This window comes from Hypomesus nipponensis, chromosome 2 (assembly GCF_054491055.1).
Source record: "Hypomesus nipponensis isolate SF chromosome 2, ASM5449105v1, whole genome shotgun sequence".
Taxonomy (NCBI): Eukaryota; Metazoa; Chordata; class Actinopteri; order Osmeriformes; family Osmeridae; genus Hypomesus; species Hypomesus nipponensis.
The window spans coordinates 13,830,622-13,856,354 of NC_140362.1; the positions used below are offsets into that span (position 1 = coordinate 13,830,622).

Sequence of the window (25,733 nt, forward strand, 5' to 3'; positions counted from 1 at the left end):
AACATTTATTGCAAGTGGCCCCAGTTGTACATACATATTTGCATGGATTTATATGCCAGATAAATTATTTTACTGAACTCCTGTGTTATTTTTCTCATCGCTCTGTTCCACACCACGGCAGCCACCGTAGCGCGTCATTTGTTGACTTCTGTGACAGTAGTATAGTTTCGGATTGGATGCTATCGACACCTAGCAGACCCTGACAGTTTTATAAAGTACAAAAAAATACTGAAAGTGTACCTATTGGAGGTGCGCATTGATAGCAAGTATTGTCGATAGTTATTTACCGTTCGTTAATGTGCATTTCACTTGGAACACGTTTACCTATCTTTGTCATTTAGGCACCGGTTTTGGTAGCAAGCTAGCCAGAGAGCTAACGTTAGCTAAATCCACAAGCTTTCCACCTAAATATAGAAGGTACGTTCAAGGTGTTTGACATATTTTAAACAACTAATCGGTGATGTTGTAAGGTAATACCTCAGAACTGTAGGTAGGTAGCTAACTTAACCTATGCTAAGGATTTGTGTACAATAACGTTAAACGGCCTAGCGAGCCAATGAGTCGTGTCCTTTAATAGTGACTCATTGTTGAAGCTTAGGTGTTTGCAGGGTTATTAATAGGGACTAACATTTATTTCATAGAACTGGGAAAACTGTCAGACCCTATTAATAACCCGACACAATTACGATCTTAACTTAAAGTTAGTTGACAATGACGCTAATGCTGTCTGTGTGATGCTTGTCGTGAACTTCGTAGTGGGGTTAGGTACTGGTCAGGTCAGACGCTGACCACATATGAAGGAATTCGCCTTGGGGTATGGTAATCCTTTGTGTGAGTGGTGATCCTTTTCAGCCCACCACAGTGTCTCCATCTCTTCTAGGTCTGATAGGAGAGTCCTTCCTCCATCTACAGATGCGACTGAAGGACCCCTTCTCCCTCAAAGCGGCCGACATGACCAAGCGGACCAACAAGCCGAGGAAGCCTCGGGACGAGGAGTCGTCTGACGAAGTCAGTGGTACGTATGGACTATGGACGCCGCACAATGCGCAAAGACACTAGGGCTGTATGCAAACACCAGGACCAGCAGAGCACTTCCTGCCGAAACGGCTTCCCTCTACATGTAGGTAACCAGTGAGACAGAGCGTTCCTTTTTGCTTTCCCTCCCCGGCAGGCCTGACCTGCCAGCACGTGAGCAGGGCGGTGGACCTGAGCCTGGTCAGGAAGGCTGTGTCGTCCAGCGTGTGGGCTGTGTGTTCCGACTGCCTCAGGGAGAGGTCGACTGTGGAGGCCGAGACCTCCGGCCTGCACGACATCTTCGTCTGCCTCAAATGTGGCTTCCAGGTCCGCTCTCCCTTCTCTCACTCTCAGCCAGGCAGCCAGTCAGCCAGTCAGCTAGGCAGCCAGGCGGACAGTCAGCCAGGCAGCCAGGCGGACAGTCAGCCAGGCAGCCAGTCAGCCAGGCAGCCAGTCAGCCAGTCAGCCAGGCAACCAGTCAGCCAGTAACATAAAGCCAGGAACTCCAGATGCATTTGTCTTGTGACAGTATGAGAAAGCAACTTCTCTGGGGAATTTAGTTTCACTTTTGCTTCCATGGGAGCAGTAGCCGTGAATAGATTATGGAAATACGATGTCACTGGACACTTTTATGTTCCCTGGTAATCAGATTTGTATATGTTGTTTATATAACCTGAATTGTAACAGGGACTGTAGGCTGGTAATTAAGATGTGTGTGCGTGATCGGGCCCATTTGTGTTCCTGCAGGGCTGTAACCAGTCTGAAAGCCAACACTCCTCCAGGCACCACCAGGCCCTGCACCCCGAGGCCCACTGCATCACCATCAGCCTCAGCTCCTGGAAGGCCTGGTGAGACTCGAACCTGCCTGTGTGGGGTCGCCTGTAGTCTGGCGTAGAGATACTTGGGATGTGTTTACCAAGATCAGGACATCCCCCGCCCCCCACCCTCCAGCACACTGAGAAGTCATCCCCAATCCCAATCTGACTCCTCCCTGTGCTCCCCTGTCTGTTCCCCGACAGGTGTTTTGAATGTAATGAAGAGCTCTCCACTCACTGCAACAAAAAGGCTCTGGCCCAGACGCTGGACTTCCTCCAAAAGCACTCCGCCAAAGCTGCCTCAGGTGAGTCATGCGGCTGCCGGCCGACCAAAGAGAGGACGAACTGTCTCTGTCTGTCAAACTAACCATTCAGGACTGGTGGAGACACTCTCAAGCCCTTTGCCTCTCTCTCTCTCTCTCTCTCTCTCTCGCTCTCTCTCTCGCTCTCGCTCTCTCTCTCTCTCTCTCTCTCTCTCTCTCTCTCTCTCTCTCTCTCTCTCTCTCTCTCTCTCTCTCACTCACTCACTCACTCACTCACACACTCACACTCACACTCACACCCACACTCACTCACTCAGAGCAATCATCTTGCTCCTTTATCTGTTGTAATAATGCTGTAGTATCCCTCCGGGGTTTGGAGAAGGTGGAGGTTAGGATGGAGGTGAAGAGAGGAGGAAGGGACCGCAGCACTCCACCTCCCCCTGCCTCCGAGCTGGTCCCTCTCTCTCTCTCTCTCTCTCTCTCTCACACCTGTTCCTTCTCTGGCGTATGATGTGGGGATGGAGGGGGGGTGGGGGGAGCAGGGAGAGAGGAAGAGACACGGGGAGATGGATAAGTGAATGTGTCATCATGTTGAGATGGGCCCAAACCTTGACCCACAAGGTCGAATTTGTCAAGCTGTGCTATGTCCCAGAAAGAACCTTGTGTGTGTGCGATATGTACGGTATGTTTCATTGTGGCAAACATAAATTGCAGTTTTATTAAACACGGGTTCAAATGGCATCATGGTATCAGCGCTGTGAATACATTATGTTGCCAGTGGAATATATTACTGAACATTGAGTGTTGTTCAACAGCGATTGAAAGACAGGCTACTTAATACAGTACCTTATGAATACAGAGGCAGCGGCTGGCTAGCAGGAATGCTCAAGATTGATGGAGGCTTGTAACAGCTCTCCATTCAGACTGGTCAGGGCCACTGGTAGAGTAAAGCAAGTATTGATGCTAATGAAATTGAGATGAACTGGAATTCAGAAGCAGCAGTTATGGGAGATATACCTGTAATTGTGCATATTGAGTTATGCTTCCGCTTTGTGGAAGAGATTGTAGGTTGTAGTCTTCTTGAGAGTATGGGGAACCTTGGTCAACAGGGCACTGGATAGATTCTGGTTCTCCCAGACCCAGGCTGGTCCCTTCCCCCTCTACCAGACCTACACTCATCTGGTCCCCTCTCCCAGATTCAGGCTGGTTCAGAGCCAGACTGGCCCCCTCTCCAAGACCTAGACCCAGGCTGGTCCCCAGACCCAGCCTGGTCCCCCCTCTCCCAGACCTAGACCCAGACCCAGGCTGGTCCCCAGACCCAGCCTGGTCCCCCCTCTCCCAGACCTAGACCCAGACCCAGGCTGGTCCCCAGACCCAGCCTGGTCCCCCCTCTTCCAGGCCTCTCTCCTAGGCATGCTGTGGTGTTGCAGGGGGGCCCAGCGATGCTCCAGTTCCACTCCTGCCGCGTGGCTGCACACATTAGAAGCATTAGACGCCTGAGCGACGCTCTCCGGCTGGGTTCCCTGAAGAACGAGAGCAGCTGTGTCGGGGTCCGGACAACGCTCCCCCCCCCTCTCCCCCACTGTCACCCCCCTCCCTTCCCAATCCCCCCACCTCGCCGAGCCCCTGTCCTGCTGCATGTCTCGGCACCTCTGGGACGGGCCTGTGTGCCAGGCTTGTGGGATCCAGGGTCCAACACGGGTCCAGGAGACTGGATCTCAACAGCTGCAGCATGCTCCCTGGGCCCAGCACAGCCTTTGACTGGACACACACAAACACACACACACACACACACACACACACATACACATACATTCACACTTTTAACACATTGTGTTTAGTCATGCAAATGCTTTTACCCCCCCCCCCCCCACTCCTCCCCCTTACCCCGTCTTGTTATATACACACACACACTCATATAAGTACACAATCACACAGCATAAGTTGAGTTATTGATTTGTTTATCGGTAGCTAGGAGTTTGTTTAGTTCCCCTCGACCTTCGTGAAGCTCATCTTCAGAAGCCCGGATCCAGCTGTGCCCCCCTGCTGGATCTGTAGTGGCACACAACTGCATGGCTGTCGTCTCATCCCCACACTCATCCATCTGCCTCTTCCATGGCCCTCCTTTTCATCCCCACACTCATCCAACCAGCTCCTACATGTCTCATCTGAGGCCCGCTCTCAGGCCAGACAAACAGGCTCCTGGTTAAAGGGCTCTAATAGGTGCCCCACTGTCTCTCTCCCTCTCTCCCTCTCTCTCTCTCTCTCTCTCTCTCTCTCTCTCTCTCTCTCTCTCTCTCTCTCTCTCTCTCTCTCTCTCCCCCCCCCCATATACACACACACAACTCGGTCTGGTCACCTCTAAGATTACCTGTCCCCCCCACCCCCCACCCTCAGACCCCCCCACCTCACCACCGGCAGGCTGAATAGGTGATTGTAGCCCGCAGATGGACTGGCTGGAGGACTAGGAGAGCTGGTGAAATTGAAATTCCAGCTTGAAGGCCAGGGTATAGGCTCAGCGCAGTGCAGTATTCTCCTCTTCGCATTGCCCCCACCCTGGGCACAAAGGAGCCCCAGGAAAAAATGTTTCCTGAATCCATAATAGTTTGGTACAACAACAGTGCCGAGAAGAAAGAAAAATCTATTAAGCATGCTCTCTCACCAACAAGGCCTTCAGCTCAAGTACCCGAGCCCTAGCACAAGGGGACTTGACCTCAGTGGCAGTCGTACAGCTGGCTGGCTCTGTGCACTAAATTAAAATGCTTGCTGTGAATGGGCATCCGAGGTTTGTCGGCTCCAACTCGTTACATCCCTCTATTGATCTTCATCCATCCAGCGGTTTTCCCTCTCTTTCTTTTGTCCCTCTCTTTTTGGTGAAAACCTGGCGTTGCCCACAGGAAAGGATCATGGGCACGGTATAGGATCATAACCAACATGGTATAGGATCATAACCAACACAGTATAGGATAGTAACCAACACGGTATAGGATCATAACCAACACAGTATATGATAATTACCAACACGGTATAGGATCATAACCAACACGGTATAGGATAATAACCAACTTGGTATAGGATCATAACCAACACGGGTATAGGATCATAACCAACACGGGTATAGGATCATAACCAACACGGGTATAGGATCATAACCAACACGGTATAGGAGCATAACCAACACGGTATCGGACGCCGTCGTGCCCGCCACTTCCACGTTGCAGGGTCTTGGGGTTCCGTTTTAATTGTTCCTCCAACATCTAAGGGTTTGTGGGTGTGTTCACGGTATTTAATTTTTGTTCTCACAGCTACAATGATAATAAATTAACAAATAATAATTGGGCATTCTTGCTTTATTGGGAAAGAGAGTGAAGAATGAAAGGAAACGTAAGGGAGAGAGAGTGTGAGGGGAGGAAAGGTTCTGGGCCGGATTAGAACCCACACACCTGCGGTAAGGCTTGTGTGGTACGCGACATGTGAGCCACCTCACAGCTGTTTCTTCCTGTGTTTTTATTTTTTGAACACAGGACATCTTTTAAACGATGATGGCTGGACAGGTAAGGGGGTGGTCTTAGCCTCCCTCGCATCCGGACCCGGCGGTACAATCTGTCTTGTCTTTCACCCTCCCCCCTGTCTCCGACCAGTCACAGCCCTCACACAGTCTGTGTGCGAAAGGCATTCGCGGGGGCCTGTGGAGCAGGCTAGCTCGTAGCCGGCCCGTGCTACAGGCTGTGCGTGTGCCGGGCCGGGCTGTGGCGTGTCAGTGGGCTGGCGGTCAGCGGGCTGGCCTGCTCCCCGGTGGGGGCCTGGGTGGGCCTAATCAAGGGTGACTTGCTGTCTTAACCCACCACTGAACATTAATGTAGGACACTGTGGTCAGGACTAGCTCGGAAAGTTGTGTGTGTGTGTGTGTTTAACGTGGCAGTGGGCTCCTCTGGCCTCAGATGGCGAGGAAGCAGGCTTTTCATGCCCCGCGGGCACAACAAATTAACAGATTAATCAGACATTTGGTGTTGCCTGGCCTTCCTCTTGACTGGCTACTCTTTGCTGCATGACAGGACCCTCCCCTCTCCCTTCTTCCCCTTTCCCCTTCTCTCTTTGAACTCTGGGAATAGTTTAAAGAAGGGAAGCTGTCAATAGTTATAATATTGTTGCAGCAGCGCGTAAAGGGCCAGTAGTCAGCTGGTAATGAACCTTGCAGTTATGCCGATAGTGGCTTTCACGTTCATACCCGATTAAACTTGGTGTGCCTGCTGCTGCCGGCATGTAACCCGGGCAAATATTTTACAAATAAAGAAGTCCTGCGCTCTCTTTCACTTGTGTGAAAATGAGCAGGGATAAAGGAGGGGGGGGGGGGGGGGTGTATCAAGGTGGGGGGGGGGGGGGGCTGTTAGGGATGGCGGGGGGTGGGGGGGGTAGCATGGTTAGTCTGCCCCGGGGACAGGCGCCACAGTGTCACTGCTGCCCATACTCGGTGGCTGGGCAAGGAGGGCCAGGTGGTGTAGCCGAGCGCCGCACAGTCAAGCGTGGACGCGGCGCATGCTGACATTTGCCTTCCCTGACTGCTGCGGGGAGAGGAAAAATCTGCTTTTCCATATGCTACTGCTCTCCACCCCCCCACACACCAACCCCCTCTACATCCACCCCCCCCCCCCCCCCCACCCCAGCCCCCCCCCTACAGTCCCAGCCAGATGGCGGAGTGAGCATTGTTTACCTTGGTTGGGAGTCCCACTTAGAGGCTCCATAGGCATGCCCATTCCTCCACTCTGCCAAGGAACAGGTCGCTCTCTCTCTCAGCTGCCCACCTCGGACAGTCACATGGTGTACAGAACGCCTTGTGTGTGTCTTTGTGTGTGTGTGTGTGTTGTTTTTTGTGTTGGTGGGTTGTGCATAGGGTGTTGTGTGAGTGTGTGTGTGTGTGTGTGTCATGAGTATTGCCATATGGCTCTCTCCCTGATGGCTTAGCAGATACAGACAGACTTCCAGATGTTTCTGAGGGGGGGAGACAGATGCTGTTGGCACCACTGGGTGGACTGACACTATAGAACACACATGTACACACCATCTCTCTCCCACGCAGTGTCTCTCTCTCCACCACACACACACACACACACACACACACACACACACACACACACACACACACACACAGTGTGTATAACATCCCACAGTGAGATGATTGACACCCAAGTCTGATCCATAATGGATGATGGTCTGGTGTCTACTTCAGAAGTGTAGCCACTAGCCACTGGAGGGTTATGTGCTTTACTATGTTGAGGTACTGCCCGTCGAATAAAAGATACATTAAAGACAAATAATTATTCACCTCCTTTCAGACAATGAACCTTTTTCAACACGCCTGATAAAAAAATGGGTGAACACAAATGTTATAATTTATTATAACTAAATTCAAACGGGGTGTTGTATGCGGGGGGGGGGGGGGGATCAATGTCAATTTATGATAAATAATATGGCAATATATAGTAAAAGGATAAGGAATGAGCTCTTATTGTTCCATCTGTTATATTTCATTGGCGGATATTACCCCTGTTGTAGATGAAACTGAATCCCTCAACTTGACTGCCTGTTTAAAAAAACAACTAGTGACAGTGGCAGGCTTGAAGGACAGGTCACTGTCTGCTTACTCAGGTCTAGGAACCCAATTCACTTCCTACATTTCAGCTCTCATAAAAGGCATTGACATTTCTGTGCTTGGCCAGTAATTCAATTCGATTTTCAAAAGTTTTTTTTTATTTTTTTTTATCACGTACCAATTAAGTCTTAGGTTAGCGACTCACAAACAACACAAAACATTCAAATGTGAAAGGCTCCAAACAATTCCTATGTAAACACAGTAAAAGCAGTTGAGCAAAGCTGATTTCAAAAGTAATGCCTGTCTTTTTGGCCTTGTTTCAAATGGATTCTGCTGTGGGAATGAACTAGAAGGTGTTTGTAAGCTGTCTTTTTGGCTGAAGGGGAACAGCTGAAAGGAGAGCTGTGAAGGGAGTCTCACTGTCTGCCTTCCTATTTACTGATGTGACTGGAAAGATCCCAGAGTTGGGATTGAGTGGTGCCGGTGATTTTGTTTGTGTGCTTGATTCTCCTTGTTGAGTTCATTCTTGCTTTTTCTCTGCCGCAAACACGTCCTGCCGGAGCGTAAAACGGGACACACGTCGGACGTCTCTCTCGGGAGAAACACTTCTTGTAGACCCCGTGTTGTGTACAGAACGGGCCTCTCTGGAGAGATCTCCAACCGTTTGTCGCGTCTGCCCTCCTGAGCGGTCCTGGAGCCTGAGGACCGTGCTGTCCACACACTGGCTGCCTAAGGGACAGGGAGGGCTCGTCCGGCAAGCGGCCCACCAAGGCCACGTCATTAGCAAACTCCGAAACTGACAGGCCCGTTGCTGTGGCTATTGTCAAAGTGACTGTGTCGGATATTTGCCTTTTTATTCGAGGCTGCGAGACTCGGGCGTCGCTGGTGAAAAGCGATGTTGTGCAGAGAGTGAAGGATGTTGCCGTGAAGAGGAGAAACGACCTTGAGAGGGACATTTCGCAAGGAAAACCAAGATTTCAAGGAAAACAATTAGCATGTGATCAAACACCATATGTCACATGTGATGGAAGGCGTGAAAGAACGGCTCGGCAGTTTTTTTGTTGTTGTTATTTATTTAATTCCTTTCGCATTCCACCTCTTTGAATTGCGGTCTTTCACCCCATCTGTAGTGCGAGTTTGTGTGCGCGAGCGTGCACGTTTGCCCGTGTGTGCACGCGTGTGTGTGTTTGTGTGTGGACAATGCAAGTGGAGTGTGTGTGCCTGGTCTTGTGGCGTCCAGGGCATAATGCCTGTGCGCGTGAAGCCCCTCGAGGTCAACCAGGTATAGAAAGACGGACGGGCGGGCGAGCTGGAGGCCAGCCGACAGTTCGCTCAATAGCTGAATACCAGGGAGCAGAAAGATGCTGTATGGAGTGGAGAGAAGAGAGGCGGAGGAGGAGAGGCCAAGGGTTCTGCAGTCATAATTAGGATTTCCTGAATGCTGGGTTAACAACCAGTGGGAGGACGGAAGCTCATTGGCCGAGGGGCCAGGGGGGACCGGGCCCAGAGTATAATCGGGGCTCCCTGACTGGTTTAGGGTGAAGTGTTTCAGACTGAGAGGTCTCGTCTCTCATGGTGTTCTCCTGATGGATGTGCGACCGCAGGGCGGCGACCCAAGGCCCACCCCTGGCCTCCGCACCCTGTACCTGGGGAGCCTGGGGCGGGGGAGGCGAGAGGGGTCGGGGATGTCAGGCACAGAGCACATCCAGACACACAGGACACCAGGCCTGTTTAGCACCTCTTCACTTCCCTACCCAGCACAACAACATCATTAGTCCACGTTCCAAAGGCAAGAAAGAATGAGTCGAAGCAACTTGAGTTTGTATGAAATACTCCTGAAGCAGTATTATGGTATTTGGCGCAGGTTCCGCTCCCCCTCCCCTCCCCTGTGTTGAGAAGACCAAGCTGTATCACACTCTGAGTGGGGCGGGCGGGGGGGGGGGGGGGGGGGGTGGGGGGTAGCCAGGAAGGCAGCTTGCTGTCTAGTGGTGCGTGAAAGATGGGCTAAATTGTGTGTGTTTGTGTTTGTGTGTGTGTGTGTGTGTGTGTGGAGAAGTGTGGAGAAGTGTGGGGGTGGGGGAGGGGGGGGGTCTACACAGCCTAGGGTCCTCTCACTTGTTTTGCTCGTTAGTGCCTAATGTGTTGGAACACCCCCACCCCCATGCTCTAATGGCACCGATGACAGTTGAATTAGCACTGATGGCCTGGCAGAACAGTTAATTGTTGATTGCTTGTCCCGGGCCCTGTTGGCATGTACTAGCTTGTAGTCTGTGTTTGATTGAATTAAGATGCTCCTGACTTGTTTGCTCTCATTGGCCTAGTTTCCTCCTGTGTTGTGTGATGTGAGACTAGGGGAAGGGATGCGAGGAAGGGGAAGGGAGCCGGTAGGGGCTGAGTAGAGAGGAGAGGGTCGGGGAGGACAGGAGAGGAGAGGAGAGGGGGGAATAAGGAGAGGAGGAACAGCTGTGTCTAGAACAGCCCTCCCTCCCTAACCAGTGGAAGCGTGTCCAGCTGTCATCTGTTCTCCCATATGACCCGCTTCTACTTCCAGCTGCTGCCACAGCCCCAGCCTCCCCGCTACTAAACCTCCGCCTCTAAACCCCAGCCTCTAAACCCCAGCCTCTAAACCCCAGCCTCTAAACCCCAGCCTCTAAACCCCAGCCTCTAAACCCAGCCTTCGAGCCTCCAAACCCTAGCCTTTAAAAACCCCAGCCTCTCACCTCTAAACCCCAGCCTCCCGGTCTCCAAACCCCAGCCTCTAAACCCCAGCCTCCCAGTCTCCAAACCCTAGCCTCTAAACCCCAGCCTCTAAACCCAGCCGCCAAACCCTAGCCTCCAAACCCCAGCTTCCCCTGCCTCCAAAACCTAGCCTCCCAGCCTCTAACCCCCTCCCGTCCTCTAAACCTCTGGCCCGACTCTCCGACCTCTCCCTGCAAACTTGAAACCTCTGTGCAGCATTCCCGCCCCCTCTCCACCCTCCCTCCGTAGCTCTCCTGCTCACTGCGTCCCTCTCCCCCCCCGCAGGGCCCAGCTCCAGGCTGATCAAGCTGAGGGAGGAGCCTCTGGACCTGGCCGACCCGCCCAGGGGGAGGAGTCCCGCGAACAGCACTCTGGTCCCCGTCAAGGGCATCAATAACCTGGGGAACACCTGCTTCTTCAACGCCGTCATGCAGGTAGGGCTCCTACCCGGTGGGTCTCGGGTGGGCAGGGTCGTGCACATTGGATTTCGCCGTGCCGAGGCCAAGACGCCACTGTGTTGTGGTCGTAGATGTGTCGTTATCAAAGCTCGGTGGGGAGGTTCTCACGGCTTTGGAGGAATGGGATTCTGTGTTTCCACTAGGATTCTCCTCGTCTGTCCGAACAACCGAACAGCCGAAACAAAGTTCACTATATTTTGGAGCATCTTAATGTATTAGTCGACTGTTTAATAGCTAATGTAATATTGCACATATATTTGTCCTATTTCCCTTAAAGCAATAAGGTTAGGCTACTTTAAATCACCAGTTTACTTAATTTAAATTTGCAAGAACTTTAGACTAATATAATAACAGGTTGAAATGAACTGACAACATAAGTTATAGGACAGTTGTCAAGGACGCAGAGTGGTGTGCGTGCCCGCTTGCGGCGTGAAGCGCGTGTCCGTGCTATTCTCCCACGCGCACTCTAACAATCACTGCTGATGCCTGCTGATGTACAGCCCTATTTCTGATACCGTGGCGGCAGAAATCTTGCCGTGGCGGGCCGCCACGCCAAAATCGACATAGAGGAAACACTGGGATTACGGATCACTGGGATTGTTATAATCTGTGGAGTCTTCCATGCCGGTGGGTGTTAACGCTGTTCTGAGACACCCTAGAGACGGGGGGTCTGGAGAAGCCTGTGCCGACCTCCTCTGTGCCGACCTCCTCTGTGCCGACCTCCTCTGTGCCGACCTCCTCTGTGCCGACCTCCTCTGTGCCGACCTCCTCTGTGCCGACCTCCTCTGTGCCTCCTCTGTTCCCCCCCCCACCCCCCAGAACCTGTCCCAGACCCACCTGCTCAACGACCTCATACAAGACGTCAAGGAGAAGGGTCACAAGCTGAAGATCCCTCCCCCGCCTGACACCAACCTGGTACTGTCCGCTGCCACACACACACACACACACACACGTGTTAACCTCGTCGATGTGATGTGTAGATGTGACTGTTTCCATCCCGGCTGTGATGCTGTGCCGTGTGTGCAGCAGGGCCCGCTGACGGTGACCCTGGCCAGCCCCGAGCCGCTGACCTCAGCCATGTTCCTGTTCCTCCACGGCATGAGGGAGGGGGGGAAGGGCCCCGTCAACCCCAAGATCCTCTTCAACCAGCTGTGCCACAAGTGAGAGCCTAACCCCACCACCCTCACCACCTAACCCCACCACCCTCACCCCCTAACCACACCACCCTAACCTCACCACCCTCACCCCCTAACCCCACCACCGCGGCCCCCTAACTCCACCACCCTGCTGGTGCTGGTGATGTTTCTGCTTGGCTGGTAGGTGGCATGTAACTCTGTTACGGCTATCTCCTCGGAGTCTCACGGCAAATGCGTGAGCTTTGAGCACCTTTCGAAATAAAAGCGCGCCGTCGGAAGTTCGGTAACATAAACAAATAAAAGTTCGATTTTTGGACGGAGCCAAAGCACGCGACCCACTCCACACCAGCTTGCGACCCACTTTTGGGTCACGACCCACCAGTTGAGAAAAGGCCGCCCTAACCCCACCACCCTCATCCCCTTACAGATGAATATGGATGAATGAATCCTTTTCTGCTGTGCTCCACCCCACCTGGTCCAGGCCTGTGTCTGTTTCTGCTCCCCACCTCCCCCCCCCCCCCTCCCCACACACACACACACACACACACACACACACACACACACACACACACACCAACCCCCTTCATGTTGCAGCTCCACCTGTGTGTGTCTGACCCCAACAAACCTCCTGCCTGGCCCGGGCCTCTGGTGGTGGACTGTCAGAGCAGCCAGGATGCTCGGCTGGTCGCTCGTGTGTGTGTGTGTGTGTGTGTGTGTGTGTGTGTGTGAACCCCGTGCTGAATGGTTGGTTGGTTCTTGTGTTTGAACAGGGTGAACTGCAGGTTGTGCACAGGCTGGGAGACAGGCCTATGTTTGTGTGTGTAGAGTAAGTCTTTAATGTGTGTGTGTGTGTGTGTGTGTGGTGCAGAATGGTTGGGTGGCTCGTCGAGTGCCAGCCTGTCAGCCGGCTGGGTACCTCTCTGGTGCTGCTTTGATGTGTTCCCAGGTACCCAACCTTCAACTAACAGGCTTGTGGATGTGAGATTGTGTGTGCATGATTGTGTGTGTATGATTGTGTGTGTATGATTGTGTGTGTGTATGATTGTGTACATGTGTGTCATCTCACCTGGTGCCACATCAGCCTGCAGCACACAGTGTACTCGATGGTGCATTCACACAAGCACGCCCCCCCCCCCCCGCCCCCCCCCCGCACACACACGCCCGCACACACACACACACACACGCTCACACGTGTGCGCACACAAACGGGCCTCTTATCGTGGCCTTGCTCATGCTTACAGTGCATGCACACATGCACAGGCCTTTATCCAAACCCACTCACAGCACACATGCACACTTCAGTGTGTGGCAGTTTACCTTCCTCACACATTCACTCACCCACCACCCACTCCCAGAATGCCCTGCTCCTCCTCGTGTTGCTGCTACTGTGAAGGCTACCTCTCTGCTACAGATCCTATATCTTCTCCTGTGTGTGTGTGTGTCTGTGTTTGTCTATGTTTTTGTGTGTGTGTGTGTGTGTTTCCGGGCAGCTCAACTTGGCTCCAACCATGATTGAAGCAGGAGCCTTGCCACTGTTTATTTGCTTTTGGAGACGGAATCTGCTTTGTGCGTGTGTGTGTGTGTGCGTGTGTTCCCCCATGACCAGCTGGGCTCCTGCTGCCCGGGTCCCTGCTAGCCGGGCCGGGCCTGGCCTGGCAGGGCTGCCAGCTGGACGGGTTGGTCTGGGCCCAGCGCCAGGGCCTGTGGTCTGGAGGGTCAGCACCACACTGTGGACCTGGTGCCAGCGAGGCACCCAGCTTGTGCTCAGACCCTCGGTACTCTGTACTCTCCCCGTGTCATGTGTGTGTGTGTGGGGGGAGGGGGGGCTAGGCTTGGGCTTGTATGAGTAGGGTTGTTATTATTATTATTTATTTATTTTTATTTTTTTTGGGGGGGGGGTTGAGTGACCCTGTGTGGGGGTTGAACACTTCCGAAACATAAGTAGTGGTTTCATGTGCAGTTTTGCCTGTCGCTCTGCTCACCTGTCTGCTTTAACCTCGCCCGACAGACAGGCAGCAAAGCAATCCGGTCACAGGCACGGAGAGACAGGCTCTCAAATGTAGGCAGGGAAAGGAGTGTGCGTGTGCGTGTGTGTGTGGGGGGGGCAGGGGCAGGCTTGTGTCTGGTACTAACTCATCCGCTGTTAATAGTGAGAGAGGGGCAGCTGTGTGTGTGCGGCGGGGGCCCAGATTGGGGCGAGCGCTGCAGGGCCCTTCTGCCTCTCTTCCACTGCGGTGAGCTTCCAGGACACACACTCCACTCTGGTCCCCGCCCGCCCGCCCCTCTCCTTCTCCTTCTCCTCTTCTTTCTGCCCTTCTCCCTGCGCCTCTCCTCCACTCCACTCTCCCCCTCCCCCCCTTTTCTCCTTCTTAAACACCAGCTTCTTGCTGCCACCAGGATCAAGTTGGAATTCCTGGAGTCAAAAGCGAACATTCCATCGTTGCGAAGGAGACATTGCATGTAACGCAAATCAAGGACATATGTGCCCCCCTCTCCCCCCCCCTCGTTCCAGCATGGTGCAGAGACGAGAGGGCAGAGGGACTGAGACATGGGGGGGGGGGGGGCAGGTGGCCTGCTGTCCACAGCTCTGCTGTCCCATCCCAGACCCCCCACACTTTCCCCGACGCCAGCCTACCCACGGCAGACCTGCTCCGCGGTGGCAGCCTATCACAGCAGACCACGTCCGGCCGCCGACGCTAGCAGACTCGCCCGGCGTCGTCCGCCCGCCGGCAGGCTGAACGGGACCCTCATCTGGGTCCGTCCCGACCCCTGACCCCCCCCCTGCCGTCGCTCGGGCCTGTTCATTCATATAAAACACTGTGTTTCGTTGACTCGGTTTTTAAATGGTCACACTCCCACTTCGCCAGTACAACACCACTACATCCGGTCCCCGTCAAAGTAAAAGCATCCGAACCGGAAAGACATGGTTAACGGGGCCGACCTCGTGACCTACTTTCAGCCTCTCGACCCCGTTTTGGGGGGGAGTTGTGTGGCTGTGGCCGGCCAACAGGTTGGCACGCCTGTGGCCCGTCTGGCCGGCTGGCCGTCTGGCCCCTGCATCTGGCCCTCGCAGCTGTGCTGCCCGGACGGGGGCGAGCTCAAGGAGACGCCCGGGACGGCTCGGGACGGCTCGGCCCTGTGACGGTAGGAAGCCGGGATCTGGGCTGTAGCGTGAGCACTACATTTACATGTAGCCATTTAGCAGACGCTCTTATCCAGAGCGACTTACAGTAAGTACAGGGACATCCCCCCCCCCCGAGGCAGGTTGGGTGAAGTGCCTTGCCCAAGGACACAACGTCATTTGGCATGGCCGGGAATCGAACTGGCGACCTTCAGATTACTAGCCCGATTCCCTAACCGCTCAGCCATCTGACCCCCTCACTAAAAGCTTTCTCACCCGCGGCCTGTTTTCCAAGATCAAGAAGTTGATCTTATGTTATATTGATCGATTGATTGTGACACCTAGGTTAACAGACAAGATAGCTGTGTCTCAATACCCATACTATCATAATGTATTGTATGCCCAAAACATATTTAGTGTGTGCCAACACATAGTATGTCAAATGCAGTGTGCAATTATTTATTTTTTAGTACCCCAATGTCCTACTGCATCCAGAAGCATTGGCAGTGTGTGAGCCTATTCTGACCCACATCCCAAAACCAGCCTGTCTTCGAGGCATGGTTTTATACAAAGCAGTATGTCCCAGTTTGGCACATACTGCATGTACAGTTGGTACAAAATCCCTTTTTGATCGTGACACCATAGAACGTACGGTAGACTAGGCGACCGACTTGTCTCAGTATTGTGCGGCCTGACACTTTATCCAACTACAGCTGATAAAACGTTGTAAATGTAGTGTCATTCGTAAAACGCCACGATGTGGACGCTTTACCTTGAATCGGACTGAACATAATAATACCAAAGTGCAACATTATGTCAGCGCGTCGTGTGTCGCGGCGCGTGAGTTTGTGTCAGCGTGCGTGTCACGGGGGGGGGGGGGGGGGGTTGCGTGTGTGTGTGACCCGAGCTGGTTTAATGAAACCGGCAGAGTGAAACAATGTGTGCCTGCGAGGCACCAGAGAGCGAGGCAGCGCCTCTCCGGCTGCACCCAGGGAAAGTCCTTGAGGAAGAAGAATGCCTATTCTCTTTCCTCATTCAAGCCCCTCTATGCAGTTGATTGCTTTGTGGATGTGGCTGATTGCTTTCTGTCTGGGTGGAGGCGGGTGTTTGCGAGGCGGCAGGCCCGCCGTGTGTTTGTCCCAGTTTTCCTGCGGTGCCAAACGAGCACATTGGCAGCATGTGTTTGTGTGTTTGTGAATGTGGGTTTAAACAAATTCCATTTCGATTTTGGTGTTATTCGTGGCTTCGGGTTCTATGTCCAAGCTTTGTTCGCCTTCCCTCACTTTCTCTCCCTCTCACTCTTTCTTTGTCAATCTTTCTTCCCCGTTCTCTCGCTCTCTCCCTCCCTCCGTCTTCCCAGGGCTCCTCGATTCAAGGGTTACCAGCAGCAGGACAGTCAGGAACTTCTGCACTACCTGCTGGAGTCTATCAGGGTAGAGGAGACAAAGGTGAGGACACACTTTCTCACGCACACACACACTCCTATACAGTACACACTCATATGTACGCACACTATCATGTTCTACTCTTGCCCAAACTAAAAAATGTTCATTATTTGAAACATTTATGGTACACTAATTCATAAAAAAAAAAAAATATTAATTGGACTAAAGGAAAAATGTAACTTGTCCTTGTAACTGGTCTTTGGATGACCAAGCAATAATAATGATTGGCTTGCCTTACAACCAACCTGTTGGTTTTCCCAAATGGCTAGCTGCTAACGCTAGTGTTTAACTGGTTTACGCTGGGAGTGATAAGTATTGGACGGTACTAGCTGGATAGCTGTGTATCATTGGGAACTGTATCGAATCGTAGCGTACTGCAGCTCAACTTGGGATGAAGCCAAGAGGCCATTATTGATCTGTTGTGTCATCTAGTTGGTACAGTATGGTATTACCATCAAACCAACGTTTAGCTCCCCTGATAAACTGACACACACAAATGCTCTCTCTCTTTCTCCCCCTCTCTCTTCTGCTCTCACTGTCTTACCCAGTAACTAAGGGTAGCTATCTAGTGTTCCAGACAACAGATAGTCAAAGGCACACGTCCATATTTTGTGCGTGTGTGCGCGCGGTCTGGTCTCTGCCTGGCTAGCCATTGTGTCCTAACCTGGTGCCATGTTTCTGGCAAGTGCAGAGTCCTACCCCCTTGTGAAGCAATTATGACCCCCACAGAGCTGAGCTCCAGGTCCCCCCCACCCCCAGCCCATCCCCGGGCGCCCCCCAGCCCACCAGTGTCTCAGTGGGCCCCTGAAGGAGCAGGAGGAGCGGGTGTGGAGCGGCCAGCCCCGCAGGGGCCTCCCCGGCTGGCCCTCCTCTGGTCCTTGGCTCCCGACTTGTGAACGGTGACAGTTGTGCTACTTGGGGGCCTTGCAAGTGGCAGGGCCACGGCACCATTGTGCGGTCTTGGGAAACCCACAGCTGCTGAATGAGTTGCAGGACTGGGCCATTATGCCACAGGGTCACCCCCTCCCTTTCCCTCCCTCAGCCCCCCTGCCCCTCCATGCCCGCCCACCCCCCCCTCCCCAGCCCCTCCAATCAGGAAGAGTAGGAGGGGGGGAAGCACCAGCTCTATTCATCACAATCAGGCACACTCATGTATACATTTATCTCATTTACACCCACGCATATATACACGCACACACACACACACAGTATACACACCATTTCAACATTTCTGACGGTTCCTGACTCACTTAAAACTCTTTGAGTGTAACCATAGTAACCAATGACAAGTCGCAGCATACAGAAGCTGGTTCGGCAACACTTTGTCGCCGTTGTTGACCATCATTCGGCAACCAGAAGCCCAACACTTAACTATGTTCAGTTTCAAAAACAAACACACCATCTCTCTCTCTCTCTCTCTCTCTCTCTCTCTCTCTCTCTCTCTCTCTCTCTCTCTCTCTCTCTCTCTCTCTCTCTCTCTCACTCAATGCCTATTCCAGCGAACTAGAGGGTCTTAAGTGTTTGTGTTGATTAGTCATTAGGATCACATATGTAAATATGCTAATGAGCCCACAGTCAATTATCACCAGTTAGCTGAGACGTTTGGTACTCCATTCTGAGACCCAAGCCTCTCTCCTCCTTGACCCCCCCCCCCCCTTGTCCTGCGTGGGACAGAGCAGTCTGTTGTTTTGGGAAGGAAGGGTAAAGGGGGTGGGGGAAGATCTCTGCTGGTAACTAATTAGTGGGTAAATCTAATTCTGTGGAGGGGTGCTGGGCCGGGCCGGGCCAGGCTGGGATTAACGAGGCTTCTGACCTAGATAGGCTGTCCAGTGCGTGGGTTCTGGCGGTGGGTCTGGGGGAGGGGTGTGACTGGTTAGGTCCACAGACAGCCACGGCCAATTATCTATTGATTGGTGCTTTACTGTGGCTGTGTGTCTTCACAGCTCTTGCACCAACATACTCACTGACCATGTCATCTCACATAACAGAGCAGGCAGACGACGGGCGCACACACACACACACACACACACCTCTCACACCCCCAAGTGCCCATTCAGAGTTCTGGTTCCCCTATAGAAGTATCATCTCACACACACAAACACACGTACACATAAAAACACACACAACTTTAGATCGGTTAAAGGCATTGAAAGAAATAGACGGCAACATCGAATCATTTGATGACTTTTAAGTAAGCAATATTTTACCCACTAGATCAAATAAATACAATCAAATGTTGTTTGTATGACATTTTCTACTCAATGTCACAAAGAGCTTTACAGACGCCCACAGACATCACTGCCTGGTAGCCAACCTCAGAGAAGCCAAGCCAGCATTTGAAAGATTTAACATGCCGTTTAAGTTCTCTTTGTGTGTGTGTGTGTGTGTGTGTGTGTGTGTGTGTGTGTGTGTGTGTGGAGTGCAGAGGATCAAAGCCAGCATTCTGAAGGCCTTCAACAACCCCACAGAGAAGACAGCAGATGAGGAGACCAAGCGCCAAGTCAAAGGTTTTAAAACACACACACATACATACACACACCATGGTTGGGCTCGATTCTTCAACATTTTTTATGTGAAATTTACTTTGAAATATTACGTTTAAAAAACAATTTGCAAAAGATATCTGTGTAACTGTACAAAAGCGGTTGAAATAATGGGGAAAAAATTAGCTTTTAGAATTGTTATTCCAGTTTGTGATTCGGAATGTATTTAATTAAGAGAGAACTGACCCCAACCCTTTCACACAAATCCACTGGAACCCTGAAGACCACACGCCATCGACAACCCGCCTCGCTCACAGAACCAGTTCAACAGCTCCATCTAGTGGCGCTTTCATTCAAAGCGACAAACAGATAGCAGAAAGAACAGGATGTTAACGAGCATCAGGAGCGCACAGCTCCTACAAGACGTGAGCAGCGTCTAGACCTGGTCTGTGTTTACCGGGCACAGACTATAACATCATATACATAGAAGACTTTTTTTAATACAGCACATTTCATACAAGAATTGCAGCTCGAGTTGCTTCACATAAAAACAATAATACAAATAAGAAAACCCTTCTGAGGCCGCAGTCTTTGCGGCATCTCGAGCCACAGTCGTCGTGGTCAATAAAAATGTAACTCGACAAAACACAAACCAAATGTCTCCCAAAAACGCAGCAGTCACACACCTCAACTACAGTATTGCACACAGTGCAGCATCAAACAATGTGGTGAGACAGTCCTCCAAAAGACCCGTGGACAGAAAAGAAACGTGTCGGCGTTCCTGAGGTAAACGTGCTGCTTCCAGTTCCCTCAGGCCGAGCATTCCAGTCTCGACCAGCTCCTCTCCTGTACACCACCTGTACGACACGCTCTGCCCGTCAGCCTGTCCCTGCATCTGATTGGACATAACCCCCATTTTCTGACCCTCCCTTTTCCTCTGCCAGCCTATGGGAAGGAGGGGGTGAAGATGAACTTTGTGGACAGGATCTTCGTGGGCGAGTTGACCAACACCATCATGTGCGAGGAGTGCGAGCACGTAAGCCAACCTGTGTTCGGTGTGTGTTTCCCGCGTGTGCTCATATCGGCAGACGCTACGTGGCACGTGTTGCGGATTTTAGCATGTGTTAGGGTGTGTGTGTGTGTGTGTGTGTGTTTGAACAAAGCTGGTCTGCTCGCCCCGCAGATCTCCACTGTCAAGGAGGCCTTCATGGACATCTCCCTGCCCATCATCGAGGAGCGGGTAAGGCTGGCGTCACCGCGCGATGGCATCTGCCCCCACAGACTGTGTTGGTATAAGCTGCAGGTGTAACCCCGCCCACCCCCTCCGCCATTCCAGATGTCGAAGCCCACCAACCCTGGCCGGCTGGGCAAGGTCATCCGGGACCAGGAGACACACGGGCCCCACGGCGACGAGACTCTCTCCTCCGCACACGCTCAGTGCATCAAGAACAACAGGAAGCAGGGCGGACAGGTGTGTACGGGAACGAGAGACGGAGAAAGAGGGTGTGTGTGTGTGAGTATGGTTGGGCTGTGATTAGGAGTGTGTGTGTGTGTGTGTAGAAGAGAGAGAGCGTGCAGGTGGAAGCATTTATGGGTTTTGATTAGAGTTGTGTGTGTGCAGAAGCAGCAGGACAGGAGGTCTTCAGGCCATGTTGAGGACAGGGAGGGGGCAGCCGACGCCCCCCCAGAGCGCCCCCAGGAGGACGAGGCCCGCACGCCTGCGGCGGCAGCAGCCGCCGCCAGCCAATCGGAGAGCAGCGAGAAGGACTCCGGCCCCCAGGACAGCAGCAACGACGCCGACAGCGAGGCCTCCGAGAGCGAGTGGGCGGCCCGCCCCCCTTCGGCACACGCCCAGAGCTCCGGCACGGCCTCCACCCTCACCCCCTCCCCGCCCCCCCTCGCCTCGGCCCCGTCCCCCAAGCCCCAGCAGGGCGGAGGCGCCGTGGAGCAGCTGGTCAGCGCCGTGTCCAAGCTGGGCCTGGGCCCCGACGGACAGGAGGAGCAGGGGGGCGCGGGGCACCGCGAGCAGCCCCTCCACCAGGGCGCCTTCCAGGCCCTGTCGCACAGCTACACCCCCTGCTCCAAGGAGTGCTCCGTCCAGTCCTGCCTGCACCAGTTCACCTCCGTGGAGCTGCTGATGGGCAACAACAAGCTGCTGTGCGAGAGCTGCACCGAGCGCAGGCACAAGCAGCTCCGCAAGAGCACCGTGGCAGGTCAGCGCGCGCACACACACAGACACGGACACACTCACACACAGACACACACACACACAGACCCACACACACACACAGACCCACACAGACACACACACAGACACAGACACACTCACACACAGACACACACACACAGACCCACACAGACCCACACAGACACACACAGACACACACAGACACACACAGACACACACTTATACTCACCCGGTACACCAGGCACCTACACACACCGTGAGTCGGACAGACATGCACACACTCTGACCTGAAAGTGTTTCTCTTTACCGTGGCCTCAGAGAGGAAAGCCGAGAAGGTGTACACCAGCGCTCGCAAGCAGATCCTCATATCAGCACTGCCCCCCGTGGTCACGCTGCACCTCAAGCGCTTCCACCAGGTTAGGCTGCCTCCCCGCGACACACACACACACACACACTGTTACATACACGCACACAAACATGGATACACACGCATACACTTATACACACACTCATAGACACACACCCACTTCAACGCACTTAGACGCACACTCTCCGTTTGGCTGTGGTTCTGGGCTGTGTGACCGTGCGGTTGTGGTTCCTGCGTGCAGGCAGGGATGAACCTGAGGAAAGTGAACCGCCACGTGGACTTCCCCCTGACCGTGGACCTGGCGCCCTTCTGCTCCGCCTCCTGCAAGGTGCTCGCCGCAACGCCCACCCCATCCTTTAACACCCCCCCAACCTTCGACACAACAATGACCTTCTCTCTTCCACACACAAATCTCTCGAGAGGAACCTCGCGCTCTCACTGTGTCTCTCGTTTGAGATCTATAGACAAGGTGAACATCATCGTGAATGCCGCAGTAAAGACCAGCTAAACAGAGATGGTCTTTGTCAAGATTATTGAGGCTCGATTGGCATTTATCATAAGACACTCGAGGGTATCGAGCACGACGATGAATGCAGGAGAGACTTAGCTTCCAGCACGTTCTTCTGGCTTTGTCTCAGTGTGAACTCGGACACCTGTGATGACACCTCTGACGCGTGCGTGCGTGCTTGTGTGTGTGTGTGCGGATTTGTGTATGTGTTTGTCTTCTCCCCGAGCAGAACCTGGTGTCGGGGGAGCGTGTTCTCTACAGCCTGTATGGGATCGTGGAGCACAGCGGCTCGATGCGGGGGGGCCACTACACTGCCTACGTGAAAGTGCGCCCCCCCCAGAGACCCTCGGAGCAGCCGCGTCGGAACCAGCCAGGTGAGGGTTTGCCCGTCTCCACGCGAGGCCTCGTTCTCTTTTCGATTTCTTTTTTTACGTCGGCGTCGGCCGCCGACCGCCTTCCTCCACGCCAACCTTGAAGGAAAGCGCTTTCGAGGCGAGGCACACAGTTTTTTTTTTTTTTTTTGTCCGGTGGGGAGATGTAGAGATGTCATTTTCTCTTTCAGCTCTCAAGGAGAGCGGGAGGCCTTTCACAGGGAGCTGAAATGTTCTCGGATGCCTCCCTGGTGCACTGTGAGCCGCCGTCCTTGCTGGTTAATTAGATAGCATAGAGCTCGCCCTGCATTGTTCCGGATGCTTCTAAGACGATGGCACAGTGCGGCAACACAGAAACTAACAGCTCAAATCCAAGAGTCAAAAACTCAGGCCGACCTTCACCTTCTCTATCCATCTGTTCAGTGTATTTCCCCCGCCCTTACTTGACCATTGTAGCATCAGGCAGGTCTGGACAGACCAAGGTCTAAGATTGGATTTCAAGTGACTTGGCTCTCTCCATCGTGTGTTCTCTTTTCTCAGTGCCAAGTGTGCTTGAGGCGGAGAGGGGAAACCATATAATGTGTGTGTGTGTGTGTGTGTGTGTGTTTTCCAGGTCCCAGAGAGGCCAGTGGGTCCAGCCAGGGTCAGTGGGTGTACGTCAGTGACACCACAGTTCAGACTGTCCCAGAGTCCAGGGTGCTGAGCTCCCAGGCTTACCTGCTCTTCTACGAGGAGCTGCTGTAGGAACCCGCCCACTTTCCTACGACCCCTCTACCCCCCCCCCCCCTCCTCCTCCTCCCCCACACAAAGGACCCCCCCCCCGTAGGAACCTGGCCTAGGTCTGGAGTCAGGACTCGCTCTGCATGATGGGACTGGCTAGGGCCGGAGGACCCCAGGCTCGCTGCATGCATGGCTGGACTGAGCAGCTTCACAGGCTGGCTGGATTTGCCTGGTCCTGGTCCTGGTCCTGGTCCTGGTCCTGGTCCTGGGCCTCGGATTCCCCCGGCCTCAGAATGGGCCTCCTTATTGTGCATCCTCTGGGCCAGAGAGTTTATTTATGTCCAGGTCCCCTCAGGGTGCCAGAAGGAGAGGGGGAGGGAGTGCGTTTATCAATCAGCACCAATGAGGAAAATGCCACAGTATTTATACTACAGCCTGTTGCTGTGATCTGGATTGTATTGTAGAGAATGTGCTAATGTCTGTATGTGACTCCCATTAGGATGATCGTGAAGACTTTTGTTAAGATTGCCAAAGAGACAGGCAGCAGAGTACTTTCCTGCCTAGGGTGGACTGCAGTGTGCTGGAGTGTGTTTCAAACCAGAGTGTGTTCTTGGCAAACTTTCAGTCTATGGCCCCACAAACCAACACACAGAGACAAGGCCAGACTCCTGCCTAGATCCTCTGTGGTCACCTGACTGTACACTTGATTTCATTGACTTTATTCGTCTATCCATCATAACACGGTTGAGGGTTGAGACTGTGAAACAAACCTTTGGTGAAAGAGCTGAAAATTACAGTCACTGTCTTACTGTCACATGAGCCGAATGCAGGCCAATGATTGGTCAATCTGGCATTCGAACCCGTCTGATTCCTTTAGGTTCTTTTTTTTTTTTTTACATTGTTCATTGTTTTTACTGAAATGGTGCACATGCTGTTTGTTTTATTTTCTGTTGGTTTGTTTTGAAAAATTGCCAAATGATTGTGGTGGTGAGGCTCCGCCTCCTTGCTGACAGGTTAGTGATGTGTGGTGGGTGTGGCCCAGACCTCTCTTGTGCCTACGCTTCTGGTGAATGAGCATCTGCATGGTAAGAACATGTGTCAAGGTACACACACGTTAGCATACAGTACAGAGTCTACAGGCGGCGTGTGCGGGTGTCAGAGATGTATTTATTTACGCTATACATATGCAAAGATACGCACAACAGAGTATTATGTATGGGGCTCGTTAGTGGGCCTGTTTGTGTCCACGTGTGCGTGTGTGTGTGTGTGTGTGTGTGTGAGAGTGAGAGAGAGAGAGAGTGTGTGTGTGTGTGTGTGTGTGTGTGTGTGTGTGTGTGTGTGTGTGTGTGTGTGTGTGTGTGTGTGTGTGTGTGTGTGTGTGTGTGTGTGTGTGTGTGTGTGTGTGTGTGTGTGTGAGAGTGTGGAGCAGCTGTCACTTGCTCTCCTGGGCTTCCTCTACGGCCGTCTGGTTTGGTTTCAATCATGAATCTAAAGTGGGGATGTATGAATCACAAATCTATCAAAGCTAGAATAAATCTAACTTATGAACAAGTGTACAAGGGACTGCTGGGCTCTGCCTGTGTTTGTACTGGTCTCTCCCTTGTGTTCAGCTCTGTCTAGAGGCTACAGAAACAAAGAAAGGGAAAAGGCTTGTTTTTCCTCTCCCTTTCTTCCGGAATGTGTGTCATCATCTCTCCCTTTTTGCAGACAGCGGCGGCAGCTATTAGAGCTGGCTGTCACTGCGGATCCCAGGGTGCCATCTTCAGTGCGTCGTCGCGGCGACGAGTGCAAGGCCGCGCTGTTTCGGGGACATGTTGTGAGCTGGTGAGGAGGAGGTGGGTGTGGAAGCTGGAAAAGGGCAACGTCGAATGGGATTCTGTCAAGGCAGCTCGCGAAGTGACAGCCTCCACCAAGCTGCTAAGAGCGTACAGCATGGTGTCAAACCTACCGCCGCGGACTCTGCAAATCGCTCCTGAAATTTGTCTGTTTGGAAGAGCAGGGCCACTTGCTCTGGGACATTCTGCTGATGAGGGGTCACATGTGATTACATCTGTCTTAATGAAAGGCTGTCAGGCTACCCGTGGAAACTAGATGAGCAACAAATGTAAAGCTCATGTCTTTAAACAACCAGTAAGATGGAGTGGTTGGGATACTGCACTACCTGTTTAACCCAAACCAGGTTTGGTGTGACTTAGTTTGACTGGTTGGCTTGGCTGACTTGGCTGCAGATGAGTAAAAATGAGTGTTAAATAATAACCAAAACGCATAGATTTCCGAAGTTGCATTATAATGAATCCATTGTAAGAAGAGAAGGAGGTTCTTAATAAAACAATAAGGATGGCAAATTAATGTCGTGGTAATACATTTGTAACCTATTATTAACCATATGTTCAAATTTCTTATCAGAATATTATGTTATCTTATCAGAGTATCATGCTAGAGTGTAATAGTATGCGCTTCAGATTTATTTTATTTATTTATTTATTTATAAAAATAACTACATTGTAATTGTGCA

General features: G+C 52.5%; 1 protein-coding gene across 4 annotated transcripts; it reads left to right on the top strand.

The window, feature by feature from the left end:
* The first annotated feature begins 91 nt into the window (after positions 1-91).
* usp45 (ubiquitin specific peptidase 45) lies at positions 92-25,567 on the top strand. Of its 4 annotated transcripts, none has more exons than XM_084707356.1 (18): positions 92-417; positions 881-1,015; positions 1,172-1,341; positions 1,762-1,862; positions 2,034-2,134; positions 10,707-10,855; positions 11,699-11,794; positions 11,909-12,039; positions 16,497-16,584; positions 19,007-19,088; positions 20,009-20,100; positions 20,248-20,304; positions 20,401-20,535; positions 20,686-21,277; positions 21,571-21,668; positions 21,861-22,088; positions 22,357-22,501; positions 23,112-25,567. In XM_084707356.1, exons 2-18 carry the CDS (start codon positions 913-915, stop codon positions 23,240-23,242), a joined length of 2,499 nt encoding a protein of 832 aa, XP_084563482.1. In that variant the 5' UTR covers positions 92-417; positions 881-912; the 3' UTR covers positions 23,243-25,567. The 4 variants fall into 4 exon arrangements, with proteins under 4 accessions (XP_084563482.1, XP_084563472.1, XP_084563499.1 ...); XM_084707346.1 differs by having other exon boundaries at positions 93-417; positions 11,906-12,039; XM_084707373.1 differs by having other exon boundaries at positions 97-417; positions 21,861-21,947.
* The last annotated feature ends 166 nt before the right edge of the window (positions 25,568-25,733 follow it).

Coding starts and splice junctions, on each gene's coding strand:
- usp45 (XM_084707346.1), top strand. CDS start 913: ATGCGACTGAAGGACCCCTTCTCCCTCAAAGCGGCCGACATGACCAAG. Junction 20,305..20,400: donor TGCCCATCATCGAGGAGCGG/GTAAGGCTGGCG, acceptor CCGCCATTCCAG/ATGTCGAAGCCCACCAACCC. Junction 22,089..22,356: donor GTTTGAGATCTATAGACAAG/GTGAACATCATC, acceptor CTCCCCGAGCAG/AACCTGGTGTCGGGGGAGCG.